The 27,791-nt window shown below is 46.0% G+C and overlaps 1 protein-coding gene across 4 annotated transcripts in view; it reads left to right on the plus strand.

Annotated features, from left to right (window-relative positions):
- Positions 1-16,037, plus strand: part of LOC106611945 (ras-GEF domain-containing family member 1C) — a 36,108-nt gene extending 20,071 nt beyond the window's left edge. For 3 of the 4 annotated variants that reach the window (XM_014212642.2, XM_014212644.2, XM_014212643.2), the window contains exons 2-14: positions 1,139-1,371; positions 1,526-1,648; positions 1,849-1,986; positions 7,231-7,455; positions 9,688-9,762; positions 9,967-10,068; positions 10,645-10,747; positions 10,823-10,902; positions 11,841-11,936; positions 12,039-12,134; positions 12,294-12,417; positions 12,528-12,600; positions 13,457-16,037. In XM_014212642.2, the coding sequence (XP_014068117.1) occupies positions 1,150-1,371; positions 1,526-1,648; positions 1,849-1,986; positions 7,231-7,455; positions 9,688-9,762; positions 9,967-10,068; positions 10,645-10,747; positions 10,823-10,902; positions 11,841-11,936; positions 12,039-12,134; positions 12,294-12,417; positions 12,528-12,600; positions 13,457-13,508 (1,509 nt within the window). In that variant the 5' untranslated portion in view covers positions 1,139-1,149 and the 3' untranslated portion in view covers positions 13,509-16,037. The remainder of the gene's footprint in view (positions 1-1,138; positions 1,372-1,525; positions 1,649-1,848; positions 1,987-7,230; positions 7,456-9,687; positions 9,763-9,966; positions 10,069-10,644; positions 10,748-10,822; positions 10,903-11,840; positions 11,937-12,038; positions 12,135-12,293; positions 12,418-12,527; positions 12,601-13,456) is intronic. The other variant, XM_014212646.2, reaches the window with a different exon arrangement.
- Positions 16,038-27,791: the final 11,754 nt, after the last annotated feature.

Here is a 27,791-nt window from a genome sequence, read left to right on the forward strand (position 1 = left end):
TAAGTAATTTAGTTTTTAGGGAAAACAGATTTGCAACTTCCTGCATTTCAACACATTTTGCCATGGGGCAGAGAGAAACAATTTCAGTTTTATAATGCTATTTTTGTCATAAGTCATTTTGTCATATGTCTTATAATTTTTTTGCAGTTTTAAAGCTAAATTCCTGCTACTCTACACGTTTTGCCCTGAGGCTGAGAGAAAATGTTTCAGTTTTAAAGTAACTGTCCATTGAAAGTCTCACTTCATAAAGTTTATATTCTGTGGACTCACACCCAAATTATTTTGTTGATTCATCCTAAACTCGTATTTGTGGCCAAAGCATACATTGGAGATGTTTTATTATTTCTAAAACACCTCAAACTTGTATCTCAAATAGACCATTTAAAAAAATGCTTGCTATTTCCTCATACAGGATGATGTCATCCTCCTGAGGAGGATGAGCTGGCCAATCAGCATGAATATTTTTAATGACCAATATATGCCCACAACATTCTGTTGTTGGGGTACACCCACACCAAAAAATTGCCTTTTAACATACTTCATTACAATTTCAATCATAATGGAATTAATTAAGACCATATTTCATAGAACTCTGGAAACACTGGGCAGTTACTTTAAAGGTCGACTTATAGAGAGAGAGTGAAAAATAGAGAGTGATGTCTTGAGAGCCAGATGAGGGGTAGAGAGAGGGATGAGGGGTAGAGAGAGAGGGATGAGGGGTAGAGAGATAGAGATGAGGGGTAGAGAGAGAGAGATGAGGGGTAGAGAGAGAGAAATGAGGAGTAGAGAGAGAGACCAGGGGTACAGAGAGAGAGAGAGATGAGGGGTAGAGAGAGAGATGAGGGTTAGAGAGAGAGATGAGGGTTAGGGAGAGAGGAAACGGAACACTTTCTTACGGCAAAGGTCTCGACGGCGACAGTATGACACACATTTCCCCTCTTGTATTGCATCGTCCTTGGAGACGGCCTGCTGGGGGTTGGGGGGATATTCCATTTCCCCCAACAACGGAGGCCGTGGCTGGCAGGTTGTAAAGTCACTGGGATGGAATGAGTGTGTAGTGGAGACTGAACTAGTGATAATGCTCTGAGAGAGTAAACAGCTAGCCTGCTGAATGTATCTCTCTGTCTGTTCATCCCAGCCAGGAGAGGAATGCCCCAGACTGTGTTCCCAGCAGCAGGCACCATGTTCACCCCCAGTGGCTTCAGCCCCCACCTGGCCTCCACCTGCTCTGAGGCTGACCCTGAGGAGGAGGAAGGCCCCGAGGAGGCCAGAGGACCTGGGGCTTGCGCGGCCGACGGACCCCCCATTACCTCCGCCTCTCTGGACACTCTCATCCAGCACCTGGTGCCCACCGCAGACTACTACCCAGAGGTAAACACTACCCTGGTTGTAGTGGCCCCAGCCTCAGAAGTAGAAATAGTAGTAGGAATATAATGTTAATGATAATGGAAATACTGGATTTGTTTTACCCATTGTTTCCCTCCACAGAAAGCCTATGTGTTTAACCCATTGTTTCCCTCCACAGAAAGCCTATGTGTTTACGTTCCTGCTGAGTGCTCGTCTGTTCATCTCTCCCCCTGAGCTGCTGGTCAGACTCTGTGACACCTGCATCAAACAACAGCAGTTGGACCAGAGTCCACTGGACACGGTCAGCACGGCTTACACACACACACACACACACACACACACACACACACACACACACACACACACACACACACACACACACACACACACACACACACACACACACACACACACACACACACACACACACACACACAAACAAACAAACAAACAAACAAACAAACTTTCCATCCCAGTGACTCTGACTGTGTCTCCTCACAGGCTAAAGTGAGGAAGTTTGGTCCCAAGATCCTGCAGCTGCTGACTGAGTGGACAGAGACGTTCCCCACAGACTTCAGAGAGGAGAAGATGGTGGGCCTTTTCAAAGATATCATCCACAGGATAGCACCCTGTGATGAGGTGAGAGGGAGGGAGGGAGGGAGGGAGGGACAGTTGGGTGAAGGGGTGATGCACTCTGAATGTACAAAACAGTGCAATGTTATGCATTCCTGTTCTACTGCATTACAGGAGAGAGCGGGATAGGGAGAAAGAGAAGAGTAGAGAAAGAACGAGAGAGGAGGGAGAGAGAAGAGAGGGAGAAAGAGCGAGAGAGGAGGGAGAGGAGGGAGAGAGCGAGCGAGAGGACGGAGAGAAGAGAGAGAGAGAGAGAGAGAGAGAGAGAGGAGGGCGAGAGAAGATAAAGATAGAAAGGAAGAAAGATAGAGAGAGAAGAGAGAGAGGGAGAAAGAGGAAGGAGAGAGAGAGTAAGGGAGAGAGAGAGGGAGAGAGAGGAAGGAGAAAGAGAGAGAGAGCAAAGGAGAGGGAGAGGAGGGCGAGAGAAGATAGAGAGGAGGGAGAGAGGGAGAGAGTGAGGGAGAGAGAGATGGGTCACAACTCCTGCAGTTCTGTCGCACGCTGGGTCTGGTCATAGTCAATGGTAGGCTTCGAGGGGACTCCTATGGTAGGTACACCTACAGCTCATCCCTTGACAGTAGTACTGTAGATTACTTTATCACTGACCTCAACCCAGAGTCTCTCAGGGCGTTCACAGTCAGCCCACTAACACCCCTATAAGGAAATAAACAACAATGACAAATGGTTTGATGAAGAATGCAAAAACCTAACAAATAAAATGATTAACCTATCCAACCAAAAAGATACAGACCCAGAAAACCTGGATCTACACCTTCACTATGACAAATCACTAACACTATACACTAAAAATACTTGAATCAGTTATAGAACCCATTGTGAGGTCTGGGGTCCACTCACCAACCAAAAATTCACAAAATGGGACAAACACCAAATTGAGACTCTGCATGCAGAATTCTGCAAAAAATATCCTCCGTGTACATCGTAAAACACCAAATAATGCATGCAGAGCAGAATTAGGTTGATACCCGCTAATTACCAAATCCAGAATAGAGCCGTTAAATTCTACAACCACCTAAAAGGAAGTGATTCCCAAACAAGCCATGAACAAGCCATCACCTACAGAGAGATGAACCTGGAGAAGAGTCCCCTAAGCAAGCTGGTCCTGGGGCTCTGTTCACAAACAGACCCCACAGAGCCCCAGGACAGTAACACAATTAGACCCAACCAAATCAAGAGAAAACAAAAAGGTAATTACTTGACAAGAATTAACAAAAAAACAGAGCAAACTAGAATGCTATTTGGCCCTAAACAGAGAGTACGCAGTCACAGAATACCTGACCACAAAATTAAGGAAATCTTTGACTATGTACAGACTCAGTGAGCATAGCCTTGCTATTGAGAAAGGTTGCCGAAGGCAGACCTGGCACTCAAGAGAAGACAGGCTATGTGCACACTGCCCACAAAATGAGGTGGAAACTGAGCTGCACTTCCTAACCTCCTGCCAAATGTATGACCATATTAGAGACACGTATTTCCCACAGATCACAAAGAATTTGAAAACAAATCCAATTATGATAAACTCCCATATCTATTGTGTGAAATACCACAGTGTGCAATCACAGCAGCAAGATGTGTGACTTGTTGCCACAAGAAAAGGGCAACCAGTGAAGAACAAACACCATTGTAAAATAACCTATATTTCTGTTTATTTATTTTCCCTTTTGTACTTTAACTATTTGTTACAACACTGTATATAGCCATAATAAGACAATTTAAATGTCTTTATTGTTATGGAACTTGTGTTAATGTAATATGTACTGTTTACTTTTCATAGTTTATTTCACTTTTGTTTATCTATTTCACTTGCTTTGGCAATGTTAACAATTGTTTCCCATTCCAATAAAGCCCTTAAATTGAAATTGAGAGGGAGAGAGAGAAAGAGAATAGAAAGAGCGACGAGGGGAGGGGTTCTTGCATTGGCTCTGCAGCCTCAAGGAAAGAGAGAGAGAGAAAGAAATGGATGATGATGAAGCATGAGGGGGGCATGGGGATGAGGGGGAGGTAGAGAGGGATGGAAGATGGAGAGCAGGAAGCGGAGGAAGAGCAGGGAGGGGAAGTGGAGTCGGATGAAAGGGGGTGGATGCGAAGAAGGAAGAAGAGGGATGGAGAGAGAGCAAGAGGAGGGTGATGGTGATGAATTTGCAGCTATTTGTGGTTGCAGAGCAGGGCCCAGGCAGTGTTCTGGCTTCAGGTCATTTATGACACGCTACGGGTGATTTACTGAGACTCGACCTGCCGGCCCCAACCACCAGCCTTACAGCCACACAGCTCAGCGTGGAAGGGACACACACACACACACACACACACACACACACACACACACACACACACACACACACTGGGGGGAACACAACACACACTCACACACACAGATGAAAAGGGACACATGCTCGCACGTGCACGATGGTGTGAAAGAGGGGTGTAAACTGTGAAGGAGAGGGATGTCGTCTGGAGAGATGATGAGGGTGATGATTATGATGATGATTGTGATGATGATGAGGATGAGAATGCTGATGATATTGGGGGTGATGATTGTGATGGTGATGATGATGATGATTGCGATGATGATGGTGATAATGATGATTATTTATTTATTTTATTTCACCTTTATTTAACCAGGTAGGCTAGTTGAGAACAAGTTCTCATTTACAACTGCGACCTGGCCAAGATAAAGCAAAGCAGTGCAACAAAAACAACAACACAGAGTTACACATAAACAAACGTACAGTCAATAACACACAAAAAAAGAAAAATAGAAAAATCTATGTACAGTGTGTGCAAATGTAGAAGAGTAGGGAGGTAGGCAATAAATAGGCATTAGAGGTGAAAATAATTACAATTTAGCATTAATACTGGAGTGATATATATGCAGATGATGATGTGCATGTAGAGATACTGGGGTGCAAAAGAGCAAGAGGATAGATAACAATATGGGGATGAGGTAGTTGGGTGTGCTATTTACAGATTGGCTGTGTACAGGTACAGTGATCGGTAAGCTGCTCAGACAGCTGATGCTTAAAGCTAGTGAGGGAGATATAAGACTCCAGCTTCAGAGGTTTTTGCAATTCATTCCAGTCATTGACAGCGGAGAATTGGAAGGAAAGGCGGCCAAAGGAAGTGTTGGCTTTGGGGATGACCAGTGCAATATACCTGCTGGAGCGTGTCCTACGGGTGGGTGTTGCTATGGTGACCAGTGAGCTGAGATAAGGCGGGGCTTTACCTAGCAAAGACTTATAGATGACCAGGAGCCAGTGGATTTGGCGACAGATATGTAGTGAGGGCCAGCCAACGAGATACAAGTCGCAGTGGTGGGTAGTATATGGGGCTTTGGTGATAAAACGGATGGCACTGTGAAAGACTACATCCATTTTGCTGAGTAGAGTGTTGGGGGCTATTTTGTAAATTACATCACCGAAGTCAATTGATCGGTAGGATAGTCAGTTTTACGAGGGTATGTTTGGCAGCATGAGTGAAGGATGCTTTGTTGCGAAATTGGAAGCCGATTCTAGATGTAATTTTGGATTGGAGATGCTTAATATGAGTCTGGAAGGAGAGTTTACAGTCTAACCAGACACGTAGGTATTTGTAGTTGTCCACATATTCTAGGTCAGAACCGTCCAGAGTAGTGATGCTAGTCGGGCGGGAGGGTGAGGGCAGCAATCGGTTGAAGAGCATGCACTTAGTTTTACTAGCATTTAAAAGCAGTTGGAGGCCACGGAAGGGGAGTTGTATGGCATTGAAGCTCGTTTGGTTGTTTGTTAGCACAGTGTCCATAGAAGGGCCAGCTGTATACAGAATGGTGTCGTCTGCTTAGAGGTGGATCAGAGAATCCCCAGTAGCAAGAGCGACATCATTGATATATACAGAGAAAAGAGTCAGCCCGAAAATTGAACCCTGTGGCACCCCCATAGAGACTGCCAGAGGTCCTGACAACAGGCCCTCCGATTTGACACACTGAACTCTATCTGAGAAGTAGTTGGTGAACCAGGCGAGGCAGTCATTTCAGAAGCCAAGGCTATTGAGTCTGCCGATAAGAATGTGGTGATTGACAGAGTCGAAAGCCTTGGCCAGGTCGATGAAGACTGCTGCACAGCACTGTCTTTTATTGATGGTGGTTATGATATCGTTTAGGACCTTGAGCGTGGCTGAGGTGCACCCATGACCAGCTCTGAAACCCAATTGCATAGTGGAGAAGGTACGGTGGGATTCCAAATGGTCGGTGATCTGTTTATTAACTTGGCTTTTGAACATTTTAGAAAGGCAGGGCAGGATGGATATAGGTCAATAACTGTTTAGGTCTAGAGTGTCTCCCCCTTTGAAGAGGTGGATGATCGCGGCAACTTTCCAATCTTTAGGGATCTCAGATGATACGAAAGAGGTTGAATAGGCTAGTAATAGGGGTTGCAACAATTTCTGCTGATAATTTTAGAAAGAGAGGGTCCAGATTGTCTAGCCCAGCTGATTTGTAGGATCCAGACTTTGCAGTTCTTTCAGAAAATCAGCTTTCTGGATTTGGGTGAAGGAGAAGCAGGGGGGGTTTGGGCAAGTTGCTGCAGGGGGTGCTGAGATGTTGGCCAGGGTGGGGGTAGCCAGGTGGAAAGCATGACCAGCCGTGGAAAAATGCTTATTGAAATTATTGTAGATTTATCGGTGGTGACAGTGTTTCCTATCCTCAGTGCAGTGGGCAGCTGGGAGGAGGTGCTCTTATTCTCCATGGTCTTTACAGTGTCCCAAAACCTTTTGGAATTAGTGCTACAGGAAGCAAATTTCTGTTTGAACTGACTAACTGACTGAGTATATTGGTTCCTGACTTCCCTGAAAAGTTGCATATCGCGGGGGCTATTCGATGCTAATGCAGAATGCCACAGGATGTTTTTGTGCTGGTCAAGGGCAGTCAAGTCTGGGGTTAACCAAGGGCTATATCTGTTCTTAGTTCTACATTTTTTGAATGAGGCATGCTTATATAAGATGGAGAGGAAAGTGCTTTTGAAGAGCAACCAGGCATCCTCTACTGTCGGGATGAGGTCAATATCCTTCCAGGATACCCGGGTAAGGTCGATTAGAAAGGCCTGCTCGCTGAAGTGTTTTAGGAAGCGTTTGACAGTGGTCGTTATGATGATTGTGATGGTGATGATGATGATGATAAGGAGGGTGAGAATGATGATGATGGTGTTGATCATGATTATTATTAGTTGTCTAATCATTCTAAAATCTATATGTCCTTTCCAGGCGTATTGGAAGACACTGAACCAGGTTTTGCAGACGCTGAACCAGAAGCTGGCAGCCATCGCCCAGGGAGAGGAGAGCATTGTCAAAGTGAATGCCTCCTCAGTCTCCTCAATCTCAGACAAGCTGGTGGGCTTCAAGACCAAGCCTCCACCTATCCAGAAGGATATACTGTCTATCTGCAACGACCCATACACACTGGCACAGCAACTCACCCATGTGGAACTGGTAAGAAGAGTGGTAGGAAGGATGTGAAGAAGGAATTAAAGGAGAGAGAGGAGAGATGAAAGAGAATGAGATAAGGGTGTGATCGAAGGGAGAGATGATGAGAAGAGGAGAGAGGCGGAGGGAAGAGGAAGACTAACAGACAAAGACAGAGAAAGACGATGAGAGATAAATTACAATAGGAGAGAGAGGAAGCAGAGGGGAGAAAGGAATAGACACAGAAATGAAGTGGAGATTAAGCTAGATGTAGAATCAAGACAGAGAGAGAAAGAGATGCAGCATGTAAATCTTCCAAACAACCCAGGGGATATTTAGTTCTAACATTTGCTTGATTACCAGCTGTATTAGCTTTGAATGGTCCTAGGTTAGCTCTAGCCTACAGCTAAGTAACAGGCTTTGAATGGTCCTCTGTTAGCTCTAGCCTACAGCTAAGTAAATAGCTTTGAATGGTCCTATGTTAGCTCTAGTCTACAGCTGAGTAACGGACTTTGAATGGTCCTCTGTTTGCTCTAGCCTTCAGCTGAGTAACAGACTTTGAATGGTCCTCTGTTAGCTCTAGCCTACAGCTAAGTAACAGGCTTTGAAAGGTCCTCTGTTAGCTCTAGCCTACAGCTGAGTAACAGACTTTGAAAGGTCCTCTGTTAGCTCTAGCCTACAGCTAAGTAACAGGCTTTGAAAGGTCCTCTGTTAGCTCTAGCCTACAGCTGAGTAACAGACTTTGAAAGGTCCTCTGTTAGCTCTAGCCTACAGCTAAGTAACAGGCTTTGAAAGGTCCTCTGTTAGCTCTAGCCTACAGCTGAGTAATAGGCTTTGAAAGGTCCTCTGTTAGCTCTAGCCTACAGCTAAGTAAATAGCTTTGATTGGTCCTATGTTAGCTCTAGTCTACAGCTGAGTAACGGACTTTGAATGGTCCTCTGTTTGCTCTAGCCTTCAGCTGAGTAACAGACTTTGAATGGTCCTCTGTTAGCTCTAGCCTACAGCTAAGTAACAGGCTTTGAAAGGTCCTCTGTTAGCTCTAGCCTACAGCTGAGTAACAGACTTTGAAAGGTCCTCTGTTAGCTCTAGCCTACAGCTAAGTAACAGGCTTTGAAAGGTCCTCTGTTAGCTCTAGCCTACAGCTGAGTAATAGGCTTTGAAAGGTCCTCTGTTAGCTCTAGCCTACAGCTGAGTAATAGGCTTTGAAAGGTCCTCTGTTAGCTCTAGCCTACAGCTAAGTAACAGGCTTTGAATGGTCCTCTGTTAGCTCTAGCCTACAGCTTAGTAAAAAGCTTTGAATGGTCCTATGTTAGCTATAGTCTACAGCTGAGTAACAGACTTTGAATGGTCCTATGCTAGCTCTAGTCTACAGCTGAGTAACAGCCTTTGAATGGTCCTCTGTTTGCTCTAGCCTACAGCTGAGTAATAGGCTTTGAAAGGTCCTCTGTTAGCTCTAGCCTACAGCTGAGTAACAGGCTTTGAAAGGTCCTCTGTTAGCTCTAGCCTACAGCTGAGTAACAGACTTTGAAAGGTGCTCTACAGACACAGAAACAGACAGGGCTGAGTAACAAAGGAGCTCCTACTCTCACTGATGGTAGTGCTGTGTGTGTGTGTGTGTGTGTGTGTGTGTGTGTGTGTGTGTGTGTGTGTGTGTGTGTGTGTGTGTGTGTGTGTGTGTGTGTGTGTGTGTGTGTGTGTGTGTGTGTGTGTGTGTGTGTGTGTGTGTGTGTGTGTAAGGGCCATCCTCCGTAGGCATGAGTAAGCATGTATTCTGGTCATCATCTCAAAGTCAGTGGTTTGCCTGGTGCCTTTAAGGGAATAGATCCACAGTTGATATATGTGACCTGACAGTTTTACACACACACACACACACACACATACACACACACACACACACACACAGCTTACTGTGGGCTCCCGCTAAATGTTGGGACAGATTTGTGAAACACAGACACCACTCATCTCTTGGCTACATTCCTATCAGAGTTTGGGTCAATCTGTGGGTGAAGATGTACTGTAGCTGAGGGTGATTCTCTTTGTTGATATGACAACAGTGACATAGCATGTGTGTTTTCTTATGTTTGTGTATTTTTGATTTGCGTTGCTTAGCCTGTGCATACCAGGGGTCAGCTGTTGCGTCAATGGAATGTGAGATTTCTCAATGATTCATGACTTCCTGTATTGGTTGGCTTCTATTACTGAGATGAATCTAGTTAATATGCACGGCCATGTTGCTCAACTCTGCTCTCTCTGTTTCAGGAACATCTCAGTCATATCGGTCCTGAGGAGTTTGTCCAAGCCTTTGTTCAGAAAGACCCGCTAGATAGCACTCAGGTATAGTATAATATACTGCATATCAAAACTTTTTCACTGGGAATAACATTATAGTACACCGTTGTGTAAATCATTTGTTTACTTTTTGAAAAGAGAAGGAAAGTGTGTGAGAGAGAGAGAGAGAGAGAGAGAGAGAGAGAGAGAGAGAGAGAGAGAGAGGCCCTCTCTGGTCCTGATTTGCAGTATTCTGTGTTTGTGTCCCAGCAGCCGTGTTTCAGTGAGCAGAAGAAGAAGACCACTAACCTGGAGGCTTACGTCAGGTGGTTCAACAGGCTGTGCTACCTGGTAGCTACTGAGATCTGTATGGTAAATTATTTCACGTTATTCTCTTCGTTCTGGTCCCATATTGCTCATTTGGTAGAGCATGGTGTTTGTGATGTAAGCGTTGTGGGTTTGATTCCCGTGGCCACCCATACATTAAGCATGTATGCATGCATGACTATAAGTCCCTTTGGATAAAAACGTCTGCTAAATGGCATGTATTATGATATATTATATTATGCCAGTCTTCCCTCACTGAGGTTGATGATTCATTCATGGTTCTTTAGTGTCACCTGCTGGCCATGTGACATTACTACACTCCTATACCCATTGTGAGGCATTGATACTTTCTTCCCAGACCAGGGCCTGTATCCACAAAGCATCTCAGAGTAGGAGTGATGATCTAGGATCAGGTCCCAACCTCTCCATATAATCTTATTCATTATGATCTAAAAGGCACTTCATCTTCAAATAATATTTTTGCAGGAATCTCCTTGCGAATGATTTTGCCGAAGATTGTATCTCCGCCGGCCTGGGCAACCTGGGACAAATACTGTATTATTTTGCATGTCATTTACATCTATTATATCCTACTAGCAGCCTGTGTCTATCTCCTCTCAGCCTGCTAAGAAGAAACAGAGAGCCCAGGTGATTGAGTTCTTCATCGACGTGGCCAGAGAGTGCTTCAACATTGGCAATTTCAACTCCCTCATGGCCATCATCTGTGAGTACATCATACATGACCCAAATACTGATATTTAGCAAAATACCGATATTTGACTTGTGTCTGCTCCTCTAGCTGGTATGAATATGAGTCCTGTGTCTCGGTTGAAGAAGACGTGGGGTAAAGCCAAGACTGCCAAGTTCTTCATCCTGGAGGTAAGACTAGCCAACCAGCACAGCCTTAGATACCTTGTTAGAATTTGTATTATTTCATTGTTGTTATTATTATAAAACAGTAGTTGTTAAAGTTCATTGTTCATTGGTTTGGGATGAATTGTTAAACTCATCCCAAACCATCTCAAGGTGTGTTTTGGGTCACTGTCCTGTTGAAAAACAAATGATAGTCCCACTAAGCGCAAAACAGATGGGATGGCGTATCGCTGCAGAATACTGTGGTAGCCATGCTGGTTAAGTGTGCCTTGAATTCTAAATACCAGCAAAGTAACCCCACACCATCACACCTCCTCCTCCATGCTTCACAGTGGGAACCACACATGCAGAGATCATCCGTTCACCTACTCTGCATCACATAAAGACATGGCGGTTGGAACCAAAAATATCAAATTTGGACTCATCAGACCAAAGGACAGATTTCCACCAGTCTAATGTCCGTTGCTCATGTTTCTTGGCCCAAGCAAGTCTCTTCTTATTATTGGTGTCCTTTAGTAGTGGTTTCTTTGCAGAAATTCAACCATGAAGGCCTGATTCACTCAGTCTTCTCTGAACAGTTGATGTTGAGATGTGTCTGTTACTTGAACTCTGTGAAGCATTTATTTGGGCTGCAACTTCTGAGGTGCAGTTAACTCTAATGAACGTATCCTCTGCAGCAGAGGTAAATCTGGGTCTTCCATTCCTGTGGCGGTCCTCATGAGAGAGTCCCTGTATATAGCTTCATTATTGTTCTTTTATTGTCTTTTTTTACTTTAATTTATTTAGTAAATATTTTCTTCACTCTACTTTCTTAAAACTGCATTGTTGGTTAAGGGCTTGTAAGTAAGCATTTCATGGTAAGGTTGTACCTGTTGTATTCGGCGCATGTGACAAATACATTTTTATTTCATTTGACTAATATACTATTTTATTTTACCATACAGCATCAGATGGATCCTACTGGAAACTTCTACAACTACAGAACAGCACTTAGGGGAGCCGTCCACAGGTCCCAGACTGCTAATAGCATCAGGGAGAAGGTACAGGCCACCATTCACTTTGTAACTATCCTTACCTGACCCCTACTCGTGCACTGAAACCAAGGACAAACATCATTAACTCTGTCTCTCTCTTTTTCTTAGATTGTGATTCCCTTCTTCAGCCTACTGATCAAAGACATCTACTTCCTGAATGAGGGATGTGCCAACCGCTTGCCCAATGGCCATGTACATTTTGCGGTAAGGCTGAAAAGTTCATACTGATACATACAAATGTGGATTGTACTCTCTCAATTCAATTCAAATGGCTTTATTGGCATGGTAAATATGTTTACATTGCCAAAGCAATCTCTCGCTCTCTCTCTTACTCTCTCTCTGCTTTTTTTATTTTGTTTTCAGAAATTTGTGGAATTGGCTCGCCAGGTGGGAGAGTTTATGACGTGGAAACAGATAGAGTGTCCGTTTGAGACAGACAGGAGCATCCTCCACTACCTCCACACTGCTCCCATCTTCAGTGAGGACGGTAAGACACGGTCTCACCTAACATGAGTCTTGAAGTAAAAACATTTAATCACACATTACAGTTAAACATTATAGTCACATATCATATTTCTTTCTTTATTTCATCCCTAGGCCTCTACCTGGCATCCTATGAGAGTGAGAGCCCAGAGAACCAGGTGGAGAAGGACAGATGGAAAGCACTCAGGTATGACAGATATCAGTGATGTAACCTAATGAGTCAGTGATGTAACCTAATGAGTCAGTGATGTAATCTAATGAGTCAGTGATGTAATCTAATGAGTCAGTGATGTAGCCTAATGTGTCAGTGATGTAATCTAATGAGTCAGTGATGTAATCTAATGAGTCAGTGATGTAATCTAATGAGTCAGTAGCCTAATGAGTCGGTGATGTAACCTAATGAGTCAGTGATGTAGCCTAATGTGTCAGTGATGTAATCTAATGAGTCAGTAGCCTAATGAGTCGGTGATGTAACCTAATGAGTCAGTGATGTAACCTAATGAGTCAGTGATGTAACCTAATGAGTCAGTGATGTAACCTAATGAGTCAGTGATGTAGCCTAATGAGTCAGTGATGTAGCCTAATGAGTCAGTGATGTAGCCTAATGAGTCAGTGGTGTAGCCTAATGAGTCAGTGGTGTAGCCTAATGAGTCAGTGGTGTAGCCTAATGAGTCAGTGATGTAACCTAATGAGTCAGTGATGTAACCTAATGAGTCAGTGATGTAGCCTAATGAGTCAGTGATGTAGCCTAATGAGTCAGTGATGTAGCCTAATGAGTCAGTGATGTAGCCTAATGAGTCAGTGATGTAACCTAATGAGTCAGTGATGTAACCTAATGAGTCAGTGATGTAGCCTAATGAGTCAGTGATGTAACCTAATGAGTAAGTGATGTAACCTAATGAGTCAGTGATGTAACCTAATGAGTCAGTGATGTAGCCTAATGAGTCAGTGATGTAGCCTAATGAGTCAGTGATGTAACCTAATGAGTGACATAGTCTTAGCTTGTTAAAACCACCTGTATTTTCCCTCCTATCTTTCTCCAGGTCTAATATTCTGGTGAAGACAAAAGAGCTAAAAGAGCACCATGGCAGCTAACCCTCAGGCCAGCCCAGCGAGGGAGGGAGGGAGGGAGTGTACTCATTGCACTAAAACAAACTGTGAAGGAGCCTAGCTGGTACCCGAGGTGTTTTTCTACACATGAAGAATAGAAGTGATGAAACAATAATGATGAACAGGATTCATCAACATCTTGACCAGTAAAAACACAATGAAAGAACAAAGGTCAACAAGCAGTGAAAAGTGAAGCTACTGTATGGACACTAACTGGGGGAGTATAATGTCATTACCTTTGGTTTGACTTTTGTACATGGGGTACATAAGGGATAGATCAATCCCGCAATCTTGGTGTTTATTTACTCTTTATCATCTTTCTTTCTCTCCCTCTCTCTTTCTTTCTCTCCCTCTTCCTTTCTTTCTCTCTCATCTTTCTTTCTCTCCAAAGCCTTGTGTACGTTTTCTATTGTACTGTTAGAATCCTGTAAAAGTAAGAGTAACTATGATGTGAAGGGCGCTGGCTTGCCCACTTAGCTGCCGGACTGTGTTTGGTCCTCTACTACTGAAGACTACTACTAAAAGACTACTACTAAAGACTACTATTGACGACTTCTACTAAAGACTACTATTGATGACTTCTACTAAAGACTACTACTAAAGACTAGTATTGATGACTTCTACTAAAGACTACTACTAAAGACTAGTATTGATGACTTCTACTAAAGACTACTATTGATGACTTCTACTAAAGACTACTATTGATGACTTCTACTAAAGACTACTACTAAAGACTAGTATTGATGACTTCTACTAAAGACTACTATTGATGACTTCTACTAAAGACTACTATTGATGACTTCTACTAAAGACTACTACTAAAGACTAGTATTGATGACTTCTACTAAAGACTACTATTGATGACTTCTACTAAAGACTACTATTGATGACTTCTACTAAAGACTACTACTAAAGACTAGTATTGATGACTTCTACTAAAGACTACTATTGACGACTTCTACTAAAGACTACTATTGATGACTTCTACTAAAGACTACTACTAAAGACTAGTATTGATGACTTCTACTAAAGACTACTATTGATGACTTCTACTAAAGACTACTTCTAAAGACTAGTATTGATGACTTCTACTAAAGACTACTTCTAAAGACTAGTATTGATGACTTCTACTAAAGACTACTTCTAAAGACTAGTATTGATGACTTCTACTAAAGACTACTTCTAAAAGACTACTATTGATGACTTGTACTAAAGACTACTACTAAAGACTACTATTGATGACTTCTACTAAAGACTACTTCTAAAAGACTACTATTGATGACGACTACTACTAATGACTACTACTGAGTACCAGGAACCACTGGAGAGACATCCTGCATTATATCATTCCACATACATAAATACATTGACTGTGTGTGTGTGTGTGTGTGTGTGTGTGTGTGTGTGTGTGTGTGTGTGTGTGTGTGTGTGTGTGTGTGGTCTCAGTTGAGGGGCTTATTCTTATCAAAATGTAAATCTCTCATCCTCAGTGGAGAGACTGTTGTTGAAACCATGAAACCAGGGTATTTTCATCTCCATGTCTGAATCTAGTCTACCTGTACATTGTAGGTGTGGAGGGCTGGGGATATCAGCGTTGTCTACTCCTATGCGAAAATGTATTGTGCCATGAAAACGACAGCAAAACAATCAATCATGTCAAGGGCCAGGCCTGTGTATAGATTGTGTACAAAGAACTACTTTTCCCATGTATCCCCTGACATCTTTCTACTCTCCAGGAAGAGTCTCTCTCTGACTGATGTTCAGTTGTCTGATATTTATGGTTTTGTTATTATTTTCTTTTATTCCTCTATTGAAAATGAAGTCTGCTAAATGTCATGCTAAAGACAGTGTTTTGAAGGGGCATTATATGTAGGGTTCCACCACTGAAATATTGGAGGTGTTTTAGGCCATTGGAATATGAGCTAAATGATCAAATGGATACTTTCACCAATAACATCTGCCATTGTCTTTCTATTGTTGGAGAGGGAAAGTTATGCCAGTTTGTCACTACTAGTTGTTACGATTATCCAGGTTATTTTAACTTGAAACTTGCTGTTGTTTATGCCTTTGTTGTCCTGTGGGATAGTCACATGTGATCCCTGGGGGTTATCATAAAGGAGGGATATGGTGGGAGAGGGATGTGCGTTATTCCATGTTTTTAAGAGACAGTTTGATTCAATTTTATATGATTGATGTTCAAGTGATGCACTCGTAGCCCTGTCCTTCTTTTAACAACAAGCTGGTTCTCTCGCTCTCTCTCTCTCTCTTCTCTGTAACACAGAGAAGACAGTTACCTACACCCATGCCATGCCACACTGTCTTGTAGGATCAGGAGGCATCCAAGGTAACAGTTTTCAGTGCAGTGTTTTCAGTGAAGAGTGTTTGCGTGTGTGACACACTGAAGCAGGCAGATCATTGATACTTTTTTGTTTACTGGCCAGTTTACAGGATTCTGGCCCCATCGATAGCAAATTGAAAAGAGGCTGACTTAAATAAATGGCTTTTAATAAAATGCATCCTTGCACGGTGTGCTGATTTCATAGTAGCAGGCCCATAAGTCCGTAGCCTACATTGTAGTCTCATGAAAATCTTTTTATGCACCCAGATCTAGGGGAGGCATGTTCTGATGGGAAACATTTTAGCCCATGGAGTGGAAATAGTGTTAATGTCTTCATACCTCCTATGTGCAGAATAAGGAAGTTGACAATACCAACTAGAGGCAACGAGGTTATTAAGAACACAGTCAAAAGTAAAGATGTTCTACTCAGGGGGAAGTGGTAAAGGTATTGGGTTCATTTTGTTTCCATGTGTGAAAACTACATGTATATTATCATCTTCTGGCTAAATGACAAACACCACAACATCTAGCAGTGTTTATCTATGCTCTTCTCTCATCCTCTCCATCATTGGTTGTTTGCACTGTTGCTATGGAGTGGAAGTAGTTTTCAGCTCTTCACACCTCCTATGTGCAGAATAAGGACGTTGACCATACCAAGAGACAATAAGTGTGAATACAGTCTAACAGTGCTGCCAATAGCCACAGGGCACTGAGGATAGCCACAGATACACTATATATACAAACATATGTGGACATGCCTTCAAATTAATGGTTTCGGGTATTTCAGCTACACTCGTTGCTGACAGGTGTAAAACATCGAGCACACAGCCATTCAATCTCCATTGACAAACACTGGTAGTAGAATGGCCTTACTGAAGAGCTAAGTGACTTTCAATGTGGCACCATCATAGGATGACACCTTTCCAACATATCAGTTCGTCAAATTTCTGCCCTGCTAGAGCTGACCCGGTCAAATGTAAGTACTGTTATTGTGAAGTGGAAATGTCTAGGAGCAACAACGGCTCAGCCGCTAAGTGGTAGGCCACACAAGCTCATAGAACGGGACTGCCGAGTTCTGAAGCATGTAGCACGTAACAATCGTCTGTCCTCGGTTGCAACACTCACTACCGAGTTCCAAACTGCCCCTGGAAGTTTGGAACTCGAGCCTAAGATCACCATGTGCAATGCCAAGCGTCAGCTGGAGTCCAGTGAGGTCCATACAGAAATGGTTTGATCGAGATCAGTGTGGAAGAACTTGACTGGCCTGCACAGAGCCCTGACCCCAACCCCATCAAACACCTTTGGGATGATTAGGAACGCCGACTGTTAGCCAGGCCAAATTGTATCTAGACACTGTTGCCCTAGAGCACACAAAGAATTACACCTACCTTGGCCTAAACATCAACACCACAGGTAACTTCCAAAAGGCTGTGAACGATCTAAGAGACAAGGCCACAAGGGCCTTCTATGCCATCAAAAGGAACATAAAACTCAACATCCCAATTAGGATCTGGCAAAAAATACCCTCTATGGCTGTGAGGTCTGGGGTCCACTCACCAACCAAGAATTCACAAAATGGGACAAACACCCAATTGAGACTCTGCGTTCAGAATTCCGCGAAAGTATACTTAGTGTACAGACCCAAAACAATGCATGAAGAGCAGAATTATGACTATATCCACTAGTTATCAAAATCCAGAAAATAGCTGTTAAATTCTACAACCACCTAAAAGAAAGCAATGCCCACACGTTCCACCACAAAGCCCTCACCTACAGAGAGATGAACGCAGAGAAGACTCCCCTCAGCCAGCTGGTTCTGGGGCTCTGTTCACAAACACAAAAAATACTACACAGAGTCTCAGGACAGCAACACATTTAAACCCAACCAAATTATGAGAAAGCAAAAAAAATAACTAATTTACACACTGGAAAGAATCAACCAAAAAACAGAGCAAATTGGAAAGCTGTCTGGCCGTAGACAGAGAGCACACAATGGCAGAATACCTGACCATTGTGACTGACCCTAAATTAATGAAATCTTTGACTATGTACAGACTCAGTGAGCATAGCCTTGCTATTGAGAGAGGCCGCCATAGGCAGACCTGGCTCTCAAGAGAAGACAGGCTATGTGCACACTGCCCACAAAATGAGGTGGAAACTGAGCTGCACTTTCTAACATCCTGCCAAATGTATGACCATATAAGAGACACATATTTCCCTCAGATTACACAGATACACAAAGAATTTGAAAAACAAATCAAATTTTAATAAACTCAGCAGCAAGATTTGTGACCTGTTGCCACATGAAAAGGGCAACCAGTGAAGAACAAACACCGTTTTAAATACTACGCCACTCGAGAAGCCCCAGTATATGTCTCCTTATGGTAATACTGCACTTCTCGTGACATACATCTTGTTCTTGTCCTCTCAAGGGATGCCATTTAACCGGCTGTCACAATCTCCGTATAATCAGCACACAAACCCCTCAGGATTCAGTGCTCAACAATGCATCCCACTTGTAAAGCAGCTGCTTCGTCTTGATGTTCTTCTTTCCTCCCATTCACTCCATGAAGGAGAGCTCTCCTAGTCCCAAAATAGCCCAGAATGCACCGCGCGGCCCATTGGCGACACATGTGCAATGTACACAATGTGCGCTAATACGATTTCAATGGAGTTTCCCCATCTCCGCAAAAGTGTCTCTGGGTATAATAAGAACTTCCACAGTAGGTGGCGGTAATGCACCATAACGTTGGATGCCAACCACCGATAACCCCCACCGAAGAAGAAGAACATAAGAACAAAGATGTTTTAATGTTCCCTGTCCTCTCCTTCAAAAATAGACAATTCAAGAATTTAAACCTGTTGTATTGATATAAAACAATAACGGTGCTTCTTTAATTGCTATGAACTTTATATTTGGCTTACTTCTTTTTTTACCAAGCCGTGCATCTGTTGCAGATTGATGGGGTGGATTCCTGCAATTCATTCTGGTAGGTACTGCCTCTGAGGACAGTGTCTTCCGTGAACCCTGTTGAAAGAGACATTTTTACCACAAAAGTATTATATGATTATATTATATTTTTATTAACAAAGATAGTAGCTGTACCTTAATCATAATAAAACACTCTTCAAAGTGCTCCTCGCATTCAGCAACCCCCTTTCTTCAGGTCCTCGGAGGACTTCTGCAGACTGATGTCCCCACGCCTGATGTTTCTCAGCCATATCTTCCTCCATAGCAGTTGCAGAAGTGTGTAAGGTTTAATCTCACATTTGATTGAATTAAAAACAAAAAATATAATTACACATGATTTGTTTTCCATTTTATGGAAATATGACTGACTCTCGTCTCTCCCAAGACCTATAAGAGCAGCTTCTACCCTTTCCAGCTGCAGAAGAGCCTCAGCAGTTTCTAGGAATCTACAACACCAGTTGTTTTTTAACCTCTTTCTCTGGGACTCCCAGAGTGTGTGTATAGGGCAGTGTTTAGTTTAAAGTTTATGGTTGTGTCCTCAATCCTTGTTCTCTTATACCTCTACTCCCAAGTGGCGCAGCGGTCTAAGGCACTGCATCTCAGTGCTTGAGGTGTCACTACAAACACCCTGGTTAGATTCCAGGCTGTATCACAACCGGCCGTGATTGGAAGTCCAATAGGGTGGCGCACAATTGGCCCAGCGTCATCCGGGTTTGGCTGGTGTAGGCTGTCATTGTAAATAAGAATTTGTTCTTAACTGGCTTATATATATATATATATATATATATATATATATATATATACACTGCTCAAAAAAATAAAGGGAACACTTAAACAACACAATGTATCTCCAAGTCAATCACACTTCTGTGAAATCAAACTGTCCACTTAGGAAGCAACACTGATTGACAATACATTTCACATGCTGTTGTGCAAATGGAATAGACAACAGGTGGAAATTATAGGCAATTAGCAAGACACCCCCAATAAAGGAGTGGTTCTGCAGGTGGGGACCACAGACCACTTCTCAGTTCCTATGCTTCATGGCTGATGTTTTGGTCACTTTTGAATGCTGGCGGTGCTTTCACTCTTGTGGTAGCATGAGACGGAGTCTACAACCCACACAAGTGGCTCAGGTAGTGCAGCTCATCCAGGATGGCACATCAATGCGAGCTGTGGCAAGAAGGTTTGCTGTGTCTGTCAGGGTAGTGTCCAGAGCACGGAGGCACTACCAGGAGACAGGCCAGTACATCAGGAGACGTGGAGGAGGCCGTAGGAGGGCAACAACCCAGCAGCAGGACCGCTACCTCCGCCTTTGTGCAAGGAGGAGCAGGAGAAGCACTGCCAGAGCCCTGCAAAATGACCTCCAGCAAATGTGCATGTGTCTGCTCAAACGGTCAGAAACAGACTCCATGAGGGTGGTATGAGGGCCCGACGTCCACAGGTGGGGGTTGTGCTTACAGCCCAACACCGTGCAGGACGTTTGGCATTTGCCAGAGAACACCAAGATTGGCAAATTCGCCACTGGCGCCCTGTGCTCTTCACAGATGAAAGCAGGTTCACACTGACCATGTGACAGACGTGCCAGAGTCTGGAGACGCCGTGGAGAACGTTCTGCTGCCTGCAACATCCTCCAGCATGACCGGTTTGGCGGTGGGTCAGTCATGGTGTGGGGTGGCATTTCTTTGGGGGGCCGCACAGCCCTCCATGTGCTCGCCAGAGGTAGCCTGACTGCCATTAGGTACCGAGATGAGATCCTCAGACCCCTTGTGAGACCATATGCTGGTGCGGTTGGCCCTGGGTTCCTCCTAATGCAAGACAATGCTAGACCTCATGTGGCTGGAGTGTGTCAGCAGTTCCTGCAAGACGAAGGCATTGATGCTATGGACTGGCCCGCCCGTTCCCCAGACCTGAATCCAATTGAGCACATCTGGGACATCATGTCTCGCTCCATCCACCAATGCCACGTTGCACCACAGACTGTCCAGGAGTTGGCGGATGCTTTAGTCCAGGTCTGGGAGGAGATCCCTCAGGAGACCATCCGCCACCTCATCAGGAGCATGCCCAGGTGTTGTAGGGAGGTCATACAGGCACGTGGAGGCCACACACACTACTGAGCCTCATTTTGACTTGTTTTAAGGACATTACATCAAAGTTGGATCAGCCTGTAGTGTGGTTTTCCACTTTAATTTTGAGTGTGACTCCAAATCCAGACCTCCATGGGTTGATAAATTGGATTTCCATTGATTCTTTTTGTGTGATTTTGTTGTCAGCACATTCAACTATGTAAAGAAAACAGTATTTTATAAGATTATTTTGAGCAATATATATATTGTAACGACCCGGTATTGTGTTCTGTGTTTGTGGGTGTGTTATGGTTCTCATGGCTACTAACAGGGGTTAAATATGTCAGGACAGAGGGAAAGGTTGGGGGGGTATGATGGGTAATCCCGCGGGATTTGGAAATGCATAAACAGGGATTACTGTCTCATCTTCTCTCTCTTTTCTGTTCGGGGCCTTGATCTGTTCCTATGGGAGTAACCCTTAATTAGACTTGGTATAATTGTGTACGTTCGGCATTTAGCGGCGAGGGCTGTGGCCTGAACAATAGCCCAGTTTAGGAATAAACCTGTGTTCTGACCTGCACACCTAGAGTCCGTCTCTTTTTCCTTTATGACCCAGCCGGGTCATTACATTGGCGTCAAAAGTGCTTTCGAACTACGGGATCAAGACTAGGCGAGTTAGCTGTTCAGTATAGGCCGGGTTAGCTTTAGCGTGACTCGCATCTACGGTCATGATGCTTGGGGCGAGGCGGAAAATTAAGGAAGAGTCGGACAATGTGTCCGTTGTGGGCTCGGGGGTACCCGGTCGGGAGGTTCGGGCGGCGACTGCCGTAGAAGAGCTGGAGGGCCACATGGCGGGAGTTAAATTGTCAGTCAGCAAGATGGCAGAACTGGCGGGTTTTCCTTCACACCGCTCGAGAGCAGACGTCACGGTGACGAGGATATCAACGTCACCGGGTGCGGAAATGGCGGGGCCTGCTTATGTAAACAGAGATGGCAGCGGCCTATTGCCATTAGCCACGGTAGCGGCTAAACTACCAAAGTTCAATGGACAAGGTAAATGGGAAGTTTTTTTCACTCAATTCGAGTTGTTGGCTAGAGCCGGGAGGTGGTCTGACGAGACGAAAGCGTTACAGCTTGCCCTGAGCCTGACAGAGGAGGCGTCGGAATGCCTGTTAACGCTAGCCCCCGACGAGAGGGGCGACTACGGTGCGCTAGTGGAGGCATTGGGGGGCCGTTTCGGCAGCGACGCGCAGCCCAACATGCTGCAGATTGAACTGAGTAACAAAAAGAGACTTCAGGGGGAATCATTAAAGGCGTTGGCAAGTGGTATTCTGAGCCTGACCAGGCGGGCTTATGCAACTATGCCGATTGGGGTGCAAGACGAGCTGGCACGGGACAGTTTTATTAGAGCGCTCTCTTCCACCGAACTGGGTAAGCATGTTCAGATGGCGGACCCACCATCTCTGCGGGCTGCAGTGGAGATAGCCAGGAAGAGGGAGCTGATCTGGGGTGAGGGAGTGAGAGTGGACGTCGCCAGTCAACCAGAGGTGAGAGCAGTGGTGGCTGGGGTGCCAGGGGTCACGAAACCAGAGTGGGTCGACGAGTTGGGCGGGCTAGTCAAGACTGCTTCGCTTGTCATGGAGAGGGGCTTCAGGCAGCGTCGCAGTGTCAGCTCAACTCCTATTGTCTGCTGGGGTTGTGGCCAGCCTGGCCACATTCAGCGGGAGTGTGGCAGATTCCCCCGTCACCAGGGAAACGACGGCGGGTTCTCGCGCAGGGGGCAGCGCGGACCCACCCCCCCGGCCCCGAACCCACTGTAAGCAAAAGAGGTACCCAGCAGCGCAGACAAGAGGGTGGGGACCTGCTCCCCCAAGGTGTAGCTGCCGCCGTGTTTCCTAGTCCGGTAGTTGTGGTGGGACGTACCACCGTTGGGGACTTCTGCAATGTCATCGTCAAGGTAGAGGGGGTGGAATGTTTGGCCCTGGTCGACACGGGCTCTACAGTAACCCTGGTGAGACCAGACATACTACCTGTTGGGGTGCGGGTGGAGCCGACCCTTGTCCAGCTACGGACTGTCACGGGGGAGCTAGCCCCCATGTTAGGGAAGTGTCAGCTATCTGTGACTGTGGGGGGGGAGAACTGTGGGGTGTCTGGCGTGGGTAGCAGCGGTGCAGGACCCCTGTATACTGGGAATGGACTTTTGAAAAACTGTGGGGCTCAGTTGGACTTAGCGTCGGGCACTTTGAGGCTGTCGGGGGGGCCCACAGTGGGAATGTCGCCTTCGGGAGAGCCAGCAGGGGGCAGGGCTGTCCCTCCGTCTTCCTCCAAGCTTGCAGAAACTCCACCGGTCATCCCGGCTGCTCCCTTGGTCGTTGTGCCATTCCAGCAGCTGTCTCCGGCGGCGACGGCCTTCACTCCCCATCATGGTGCAAGCACAGGCAGCTCAGTAGCCCAAAACACACTGGCTCCTTCACCCCATCAGCCCGACGGGGGGAAGGAGGAAGCTATCGACGCCGTCGAGGCTGTGTGGCTGAAGAACTGTCAGGGTCTGGATGAGAGACAACAGAGACAGTTAAAGCAGCTGCTGTTAAGACTTTAAAGATAGCTTCGCTTGGGGGGAAGATGAGGTAGGACAAACGCACCTAGTTCAGCACGAAATAGACACTGGGGACGCCCGACCCATTAAAATTTGGCCCCGTCGTATTCCCCTTGCCAGGTGGGAAGCAGCAGACACAGCTATTGTTGACATGTTGCGGGCTGATTTCATTGAGCCATCAGATAGCCCATGGTCCGCGCCGGTCGTCATGGTGCCTAAGAAAGGGGTAAACTTAGGTTTTGTGTTGACTACAGGGGCCTAAATTCTGTCACCACTAAAGACTCTTATCCCCTACCGAGGATTGATGAGTCGCTAGACCACGTGAGAGGGTCCTCGTGGTTCTCCTCCCTTGATCTGCGCAGTGGCTACTGGCAGGTGCCCCTCTCGCCAGGGGCACGTGAAAAAACGGCCTTCTCCACAGATAGGGGCCATTGGCAGTTCAAGGTGCTGTGCTTCGGGCTCTGTAATGCTCCTGCCACCTTTGAGAGGCTCGTGGACAGAGTGCTGGCGGGGGTTCCGAGAGACGAGTGTGTTGTGTACCTAGACGACATATTGGTGCACGGCACATCGTTCGCGGGGGCACTGGGGGCACTTAGGCGAGTGTTGGAGAGGATCTCGGGGGCGGGGCTAAAATTACATCCGGGAAAGTGCCATTTCATGCAAAGGGAGGTGGCGTTCCTGGGGCATCAGCTGGGTGGTGAGGGCATCAGCACGATGCCAGACAAAGTAGAGGCTGTGAGGGGGTGGCCAGTTCCAGGGGGAAAAAAAAGAGGTTAAGAGCTTCCTGGGGCTGGCATCCTACTATCGTAGGTTTGTGAAGGGGTTTGCGGGGGTAGCGGCTCCTTTGAACCACCTTCTCAAGGAGGACACTGTTTTTCAGTGGACCGAAGAGCACCAGCGGGCGTTTGAGGCTCTCAAACGTGCCCTGATGGAGGCCCCTGTCCTGGCCTCACCAGACCCGAACCGTCCGTTCATCCTGGACACCGATGCAAGCAATGAGGGTTTGGGGGCTGTGCTGGCTCAGCGTGGTCCTGATGGGGAACACGTAGTACCTTATTACAGCAGGACTTTTGATAAGGCTGAAAAACACTACTGCGTGACAAGGAGAGAGCTTTTGGCTGTCGTGGCAGCAGTACGCCATTTCAAGTACTACCTGGGGGGCCTGCCGTTTGTGGTCCGGACGGATCACTCCGCCCTGCAGTGGCTTCTCTCCTTCAAGGAGCCAGAGGGTCAGATTGCCCGCTGGCTGGAGGAGCTGCAACCCTACGACTTCCAGGTGGAGCACAGAGCCGGCCTTCGCCACAGCAATGCAGACGCCTTGTCCCGCCGCCCGTGTGCTGAGGATGGCTGTGGGTACTGCGCCAAACGGGTGGAGCGAGAGAGAGAACTGTGCAGGGAGGAGGGAGTCACCGCCACGGTGAGTCAGCTGAGTGTGACAGAGTGCCGGGAGCTTGAGGCTGTGGACGTTGGGGAGTGGAGGCGTCGCCAGGAGGAGGACGCAGAGCTGCGTCCTGTGCTGCGGTGGGTGGAAGAGAGAAGACGACCGCCGTGGGGAAGTAGCCCCTCTATCACCAGTCACCAAGGGACTGTGGGCTAAATTCACAGTCCTTAGAGTGGCTGAGGGAGTGCTCCAGAGGGGGGTGGAAAAAGCCAGCGACTGGAGAAATTACGTGGCAGGTAGTGGTGCCCAAAAGGCTGCAGGGGAGCGTGTTACAGCAGCTTCATGGGGGAGTTGGCGCAGGGCATTTTGGGGTCTCCAAAACGTTAAAGCGCATGCGTAAAGGCTTCTATTGGGCCAGGCACAGGAGGGATGTTGAGGACTTTTGTAGGCAGTGCGACGAGTGTGCTGCTAAAAAGGACCTCCAGGTCAGTCACACGCCCTCCTACAACAATTCCCAGTAGGGGGAGCCCATGGAGAGACTGGGGGTAGACATAGTGGGGCCGTTTCCAACCACAGACAGAGGTAACAGGTGGATTCTAACCGCTATGGACTACTTCACCAAGTGGCCGGAGGCTTACGCTCTCCCAGACCAGGAGACAGAGACAGTAGCTGATGCGTTGGTGGGGGGAATAATCAGTCGGTTTGGGGTGCCACAGTCTTTTCACAGCGACCAGGGGAGAAACTTCGAGTCACGGGTGTTCTCAGAGTTGTGTAGACGGTTAGGCGCGGAGAAGACGCGCACTACTCCGCTTCACCCCCAGAGTGATGGGCTGGTGGAAAGATTTAACAGAACGTTAGCACAGCAGCTGGCCATCGTTACCTCAAAACACCAGAGAGATTGGGACACCCACTTACCGTTTATTCTTATGGCATATAGGTCGGCTGTTCAAGAATCGACTGCGTGCTCCCCAGCGCTACTAATGTTAGGTCGTGAGTTGCGCACCCCAGCCGAACTGACGTTTGGCCACCCTCCTGATAATGACAACGGGGTTTTGCCTGGCCCGAACTATGTGTGTCGTCTGCAGAACCGGTTAGAAGCGGCTCACACCTTCGCAAGAGAGCAACTCGAGAACGCAGGGGTGCGCCAAAAGCGCCACTATGACTTGCGCGCTAGGGGGAGGCACTTTGGAGCGGGAGAATGTGTGTGGCTTCACAACCCCACGCGCAAGAAGGGGCGGTGCCCAAAGCTGGACAGTGCATGGGTGGGGCCGTGTCTGGTGATAGAGAGAGTGGGGGAGGTGACGTACCGGGTGGAGGTCCCCCCACGGAGCAGGAAGGTGGTGGTCCACCGGGACCGATTGGCACCCTACAGAGGGAGGAAAACGGTAGGAAATGGGAGTGAGGTCTCTGATGTGAGCCCACGGGAACAGTCTAACGAGGAGACTCTAGCGCAACCTGAGCCTGGGATGGGGGCTGCTTCTTCGGAGGGCGCTGGAAATGACATTGGGGCAGATGAGTGTTCTGGGGGTTCACCGGTGAGAGCCACGGGGAGGCCCAAGAGACTGATGCGACCTCCGGGTCGTTTTAAGGATTTTGTTGTGTAACCCTAGGGGCTAGGGTTTAGAAAGGGGGGGGCTATGTAACGACCCGGTATTGTGTTCTGTGTTTGTGGGTGTGTTATGGTTCTCATGGCTACTAACAGGGGTTAAATATGTCAGGACAGAGGGAAAGGTTGGGGGGGTATGATGGGTAATCCCGCGGGATTTGGAAATGCATAAATAGGGATTACTGTCTCATCTTCTCTCTCTTTTCTGTTCGGGGCCTTGATCTGTTCCTATGGGAGTAACCCTTAATTAGACTTGGTATAATTGTGTACGTTCGGCATTTAGCGGCGTGGGCTGTGGCCTGAACAATAGCCCAGTTTAGGAATAAACCTGTGTTCTGACCTGCACACCTAGAGTCCGTCTCTTTTTCCTTTATGACCCAGCCGGGTCATTACAATATATTCTCTTCAATTAAAACTGACTCATTCCTCCATAACAACCATTGCCTGATTAGCAACACCCCCAATATGAAGAACATATTATAGAATAAAGACCCACACTTTATCCTGTCCTATGAAACATTAGAACAAAGATCCACACTTTATCCTGTCCTATGAAACATTAGAACAAAGATCCACACTTTATCCTGTCCTATGACACAGACGCATTTAATAAATGTGCAACCTGTTGAGTTTTGTCTATTTTCTGAAGATGCATATAATTATAGTAGACTATATTTTATGGTATTCTGACTTAATCTGATCATAGGGCAACAGTATTTAAGTAGTCTCCTATACAATGTTTTACAGACATCTACCATCATTCAAGGAGGTACTTAATGGTGTTCTACAACTCGATAAATTACTTTGCAATGACTCAGTGTGACAAATGCTGGCTTCTATTGATTGTACAGCATACCCTGGGATAGCCTCATATGTAATATAGCTGGACACATTGGTAAACAAACTTTAACTAGCCATGCTGCCTCATGCTAGCTGTGTTAAACCCAGCTATAGTTTTGTTTCATTATTGGTAGCTAGTTGGTTTAATCTATCAGTGATCGTTTCTTTGGTGATTGATTCGATGGGTAGTCATGGATACAGCACACTACTGATTACACAGCCAACGACGTGTGCCTCACCATGCAATAATTACTCCAAATGCATCTTCTCGTTATTTATTACATACCTTGGAAACTGGAAAAAATATTTTCCTCCCTTGCTCTGCACAGTATTGCAGCCGATTAATGCACATAGCTTCATCTTTGTATCTCCGTAATAATTGTAATAGTTATCAGTATCTTTGACAACAAACACATGAGATTACAGCTCAACAATTTAACAATCAAGCTGGAAATTAGCTTTGCATAATG

This window comes from Salmo salar, chromosome ssa09 (genome assembly GCF_905237065.1).
Source record: "Salmo salar chromosome ssa09, Ssal_v3.1, whole genome shotgun sequence".
In the NCBI taxonomy this organism is placed as follows: domain Eukaryota; kingdom Metazoa; phylum Chordata; class Actinopteri; order Salmoniformes; family Salmonidae; genus Salmo; species Salmo salar.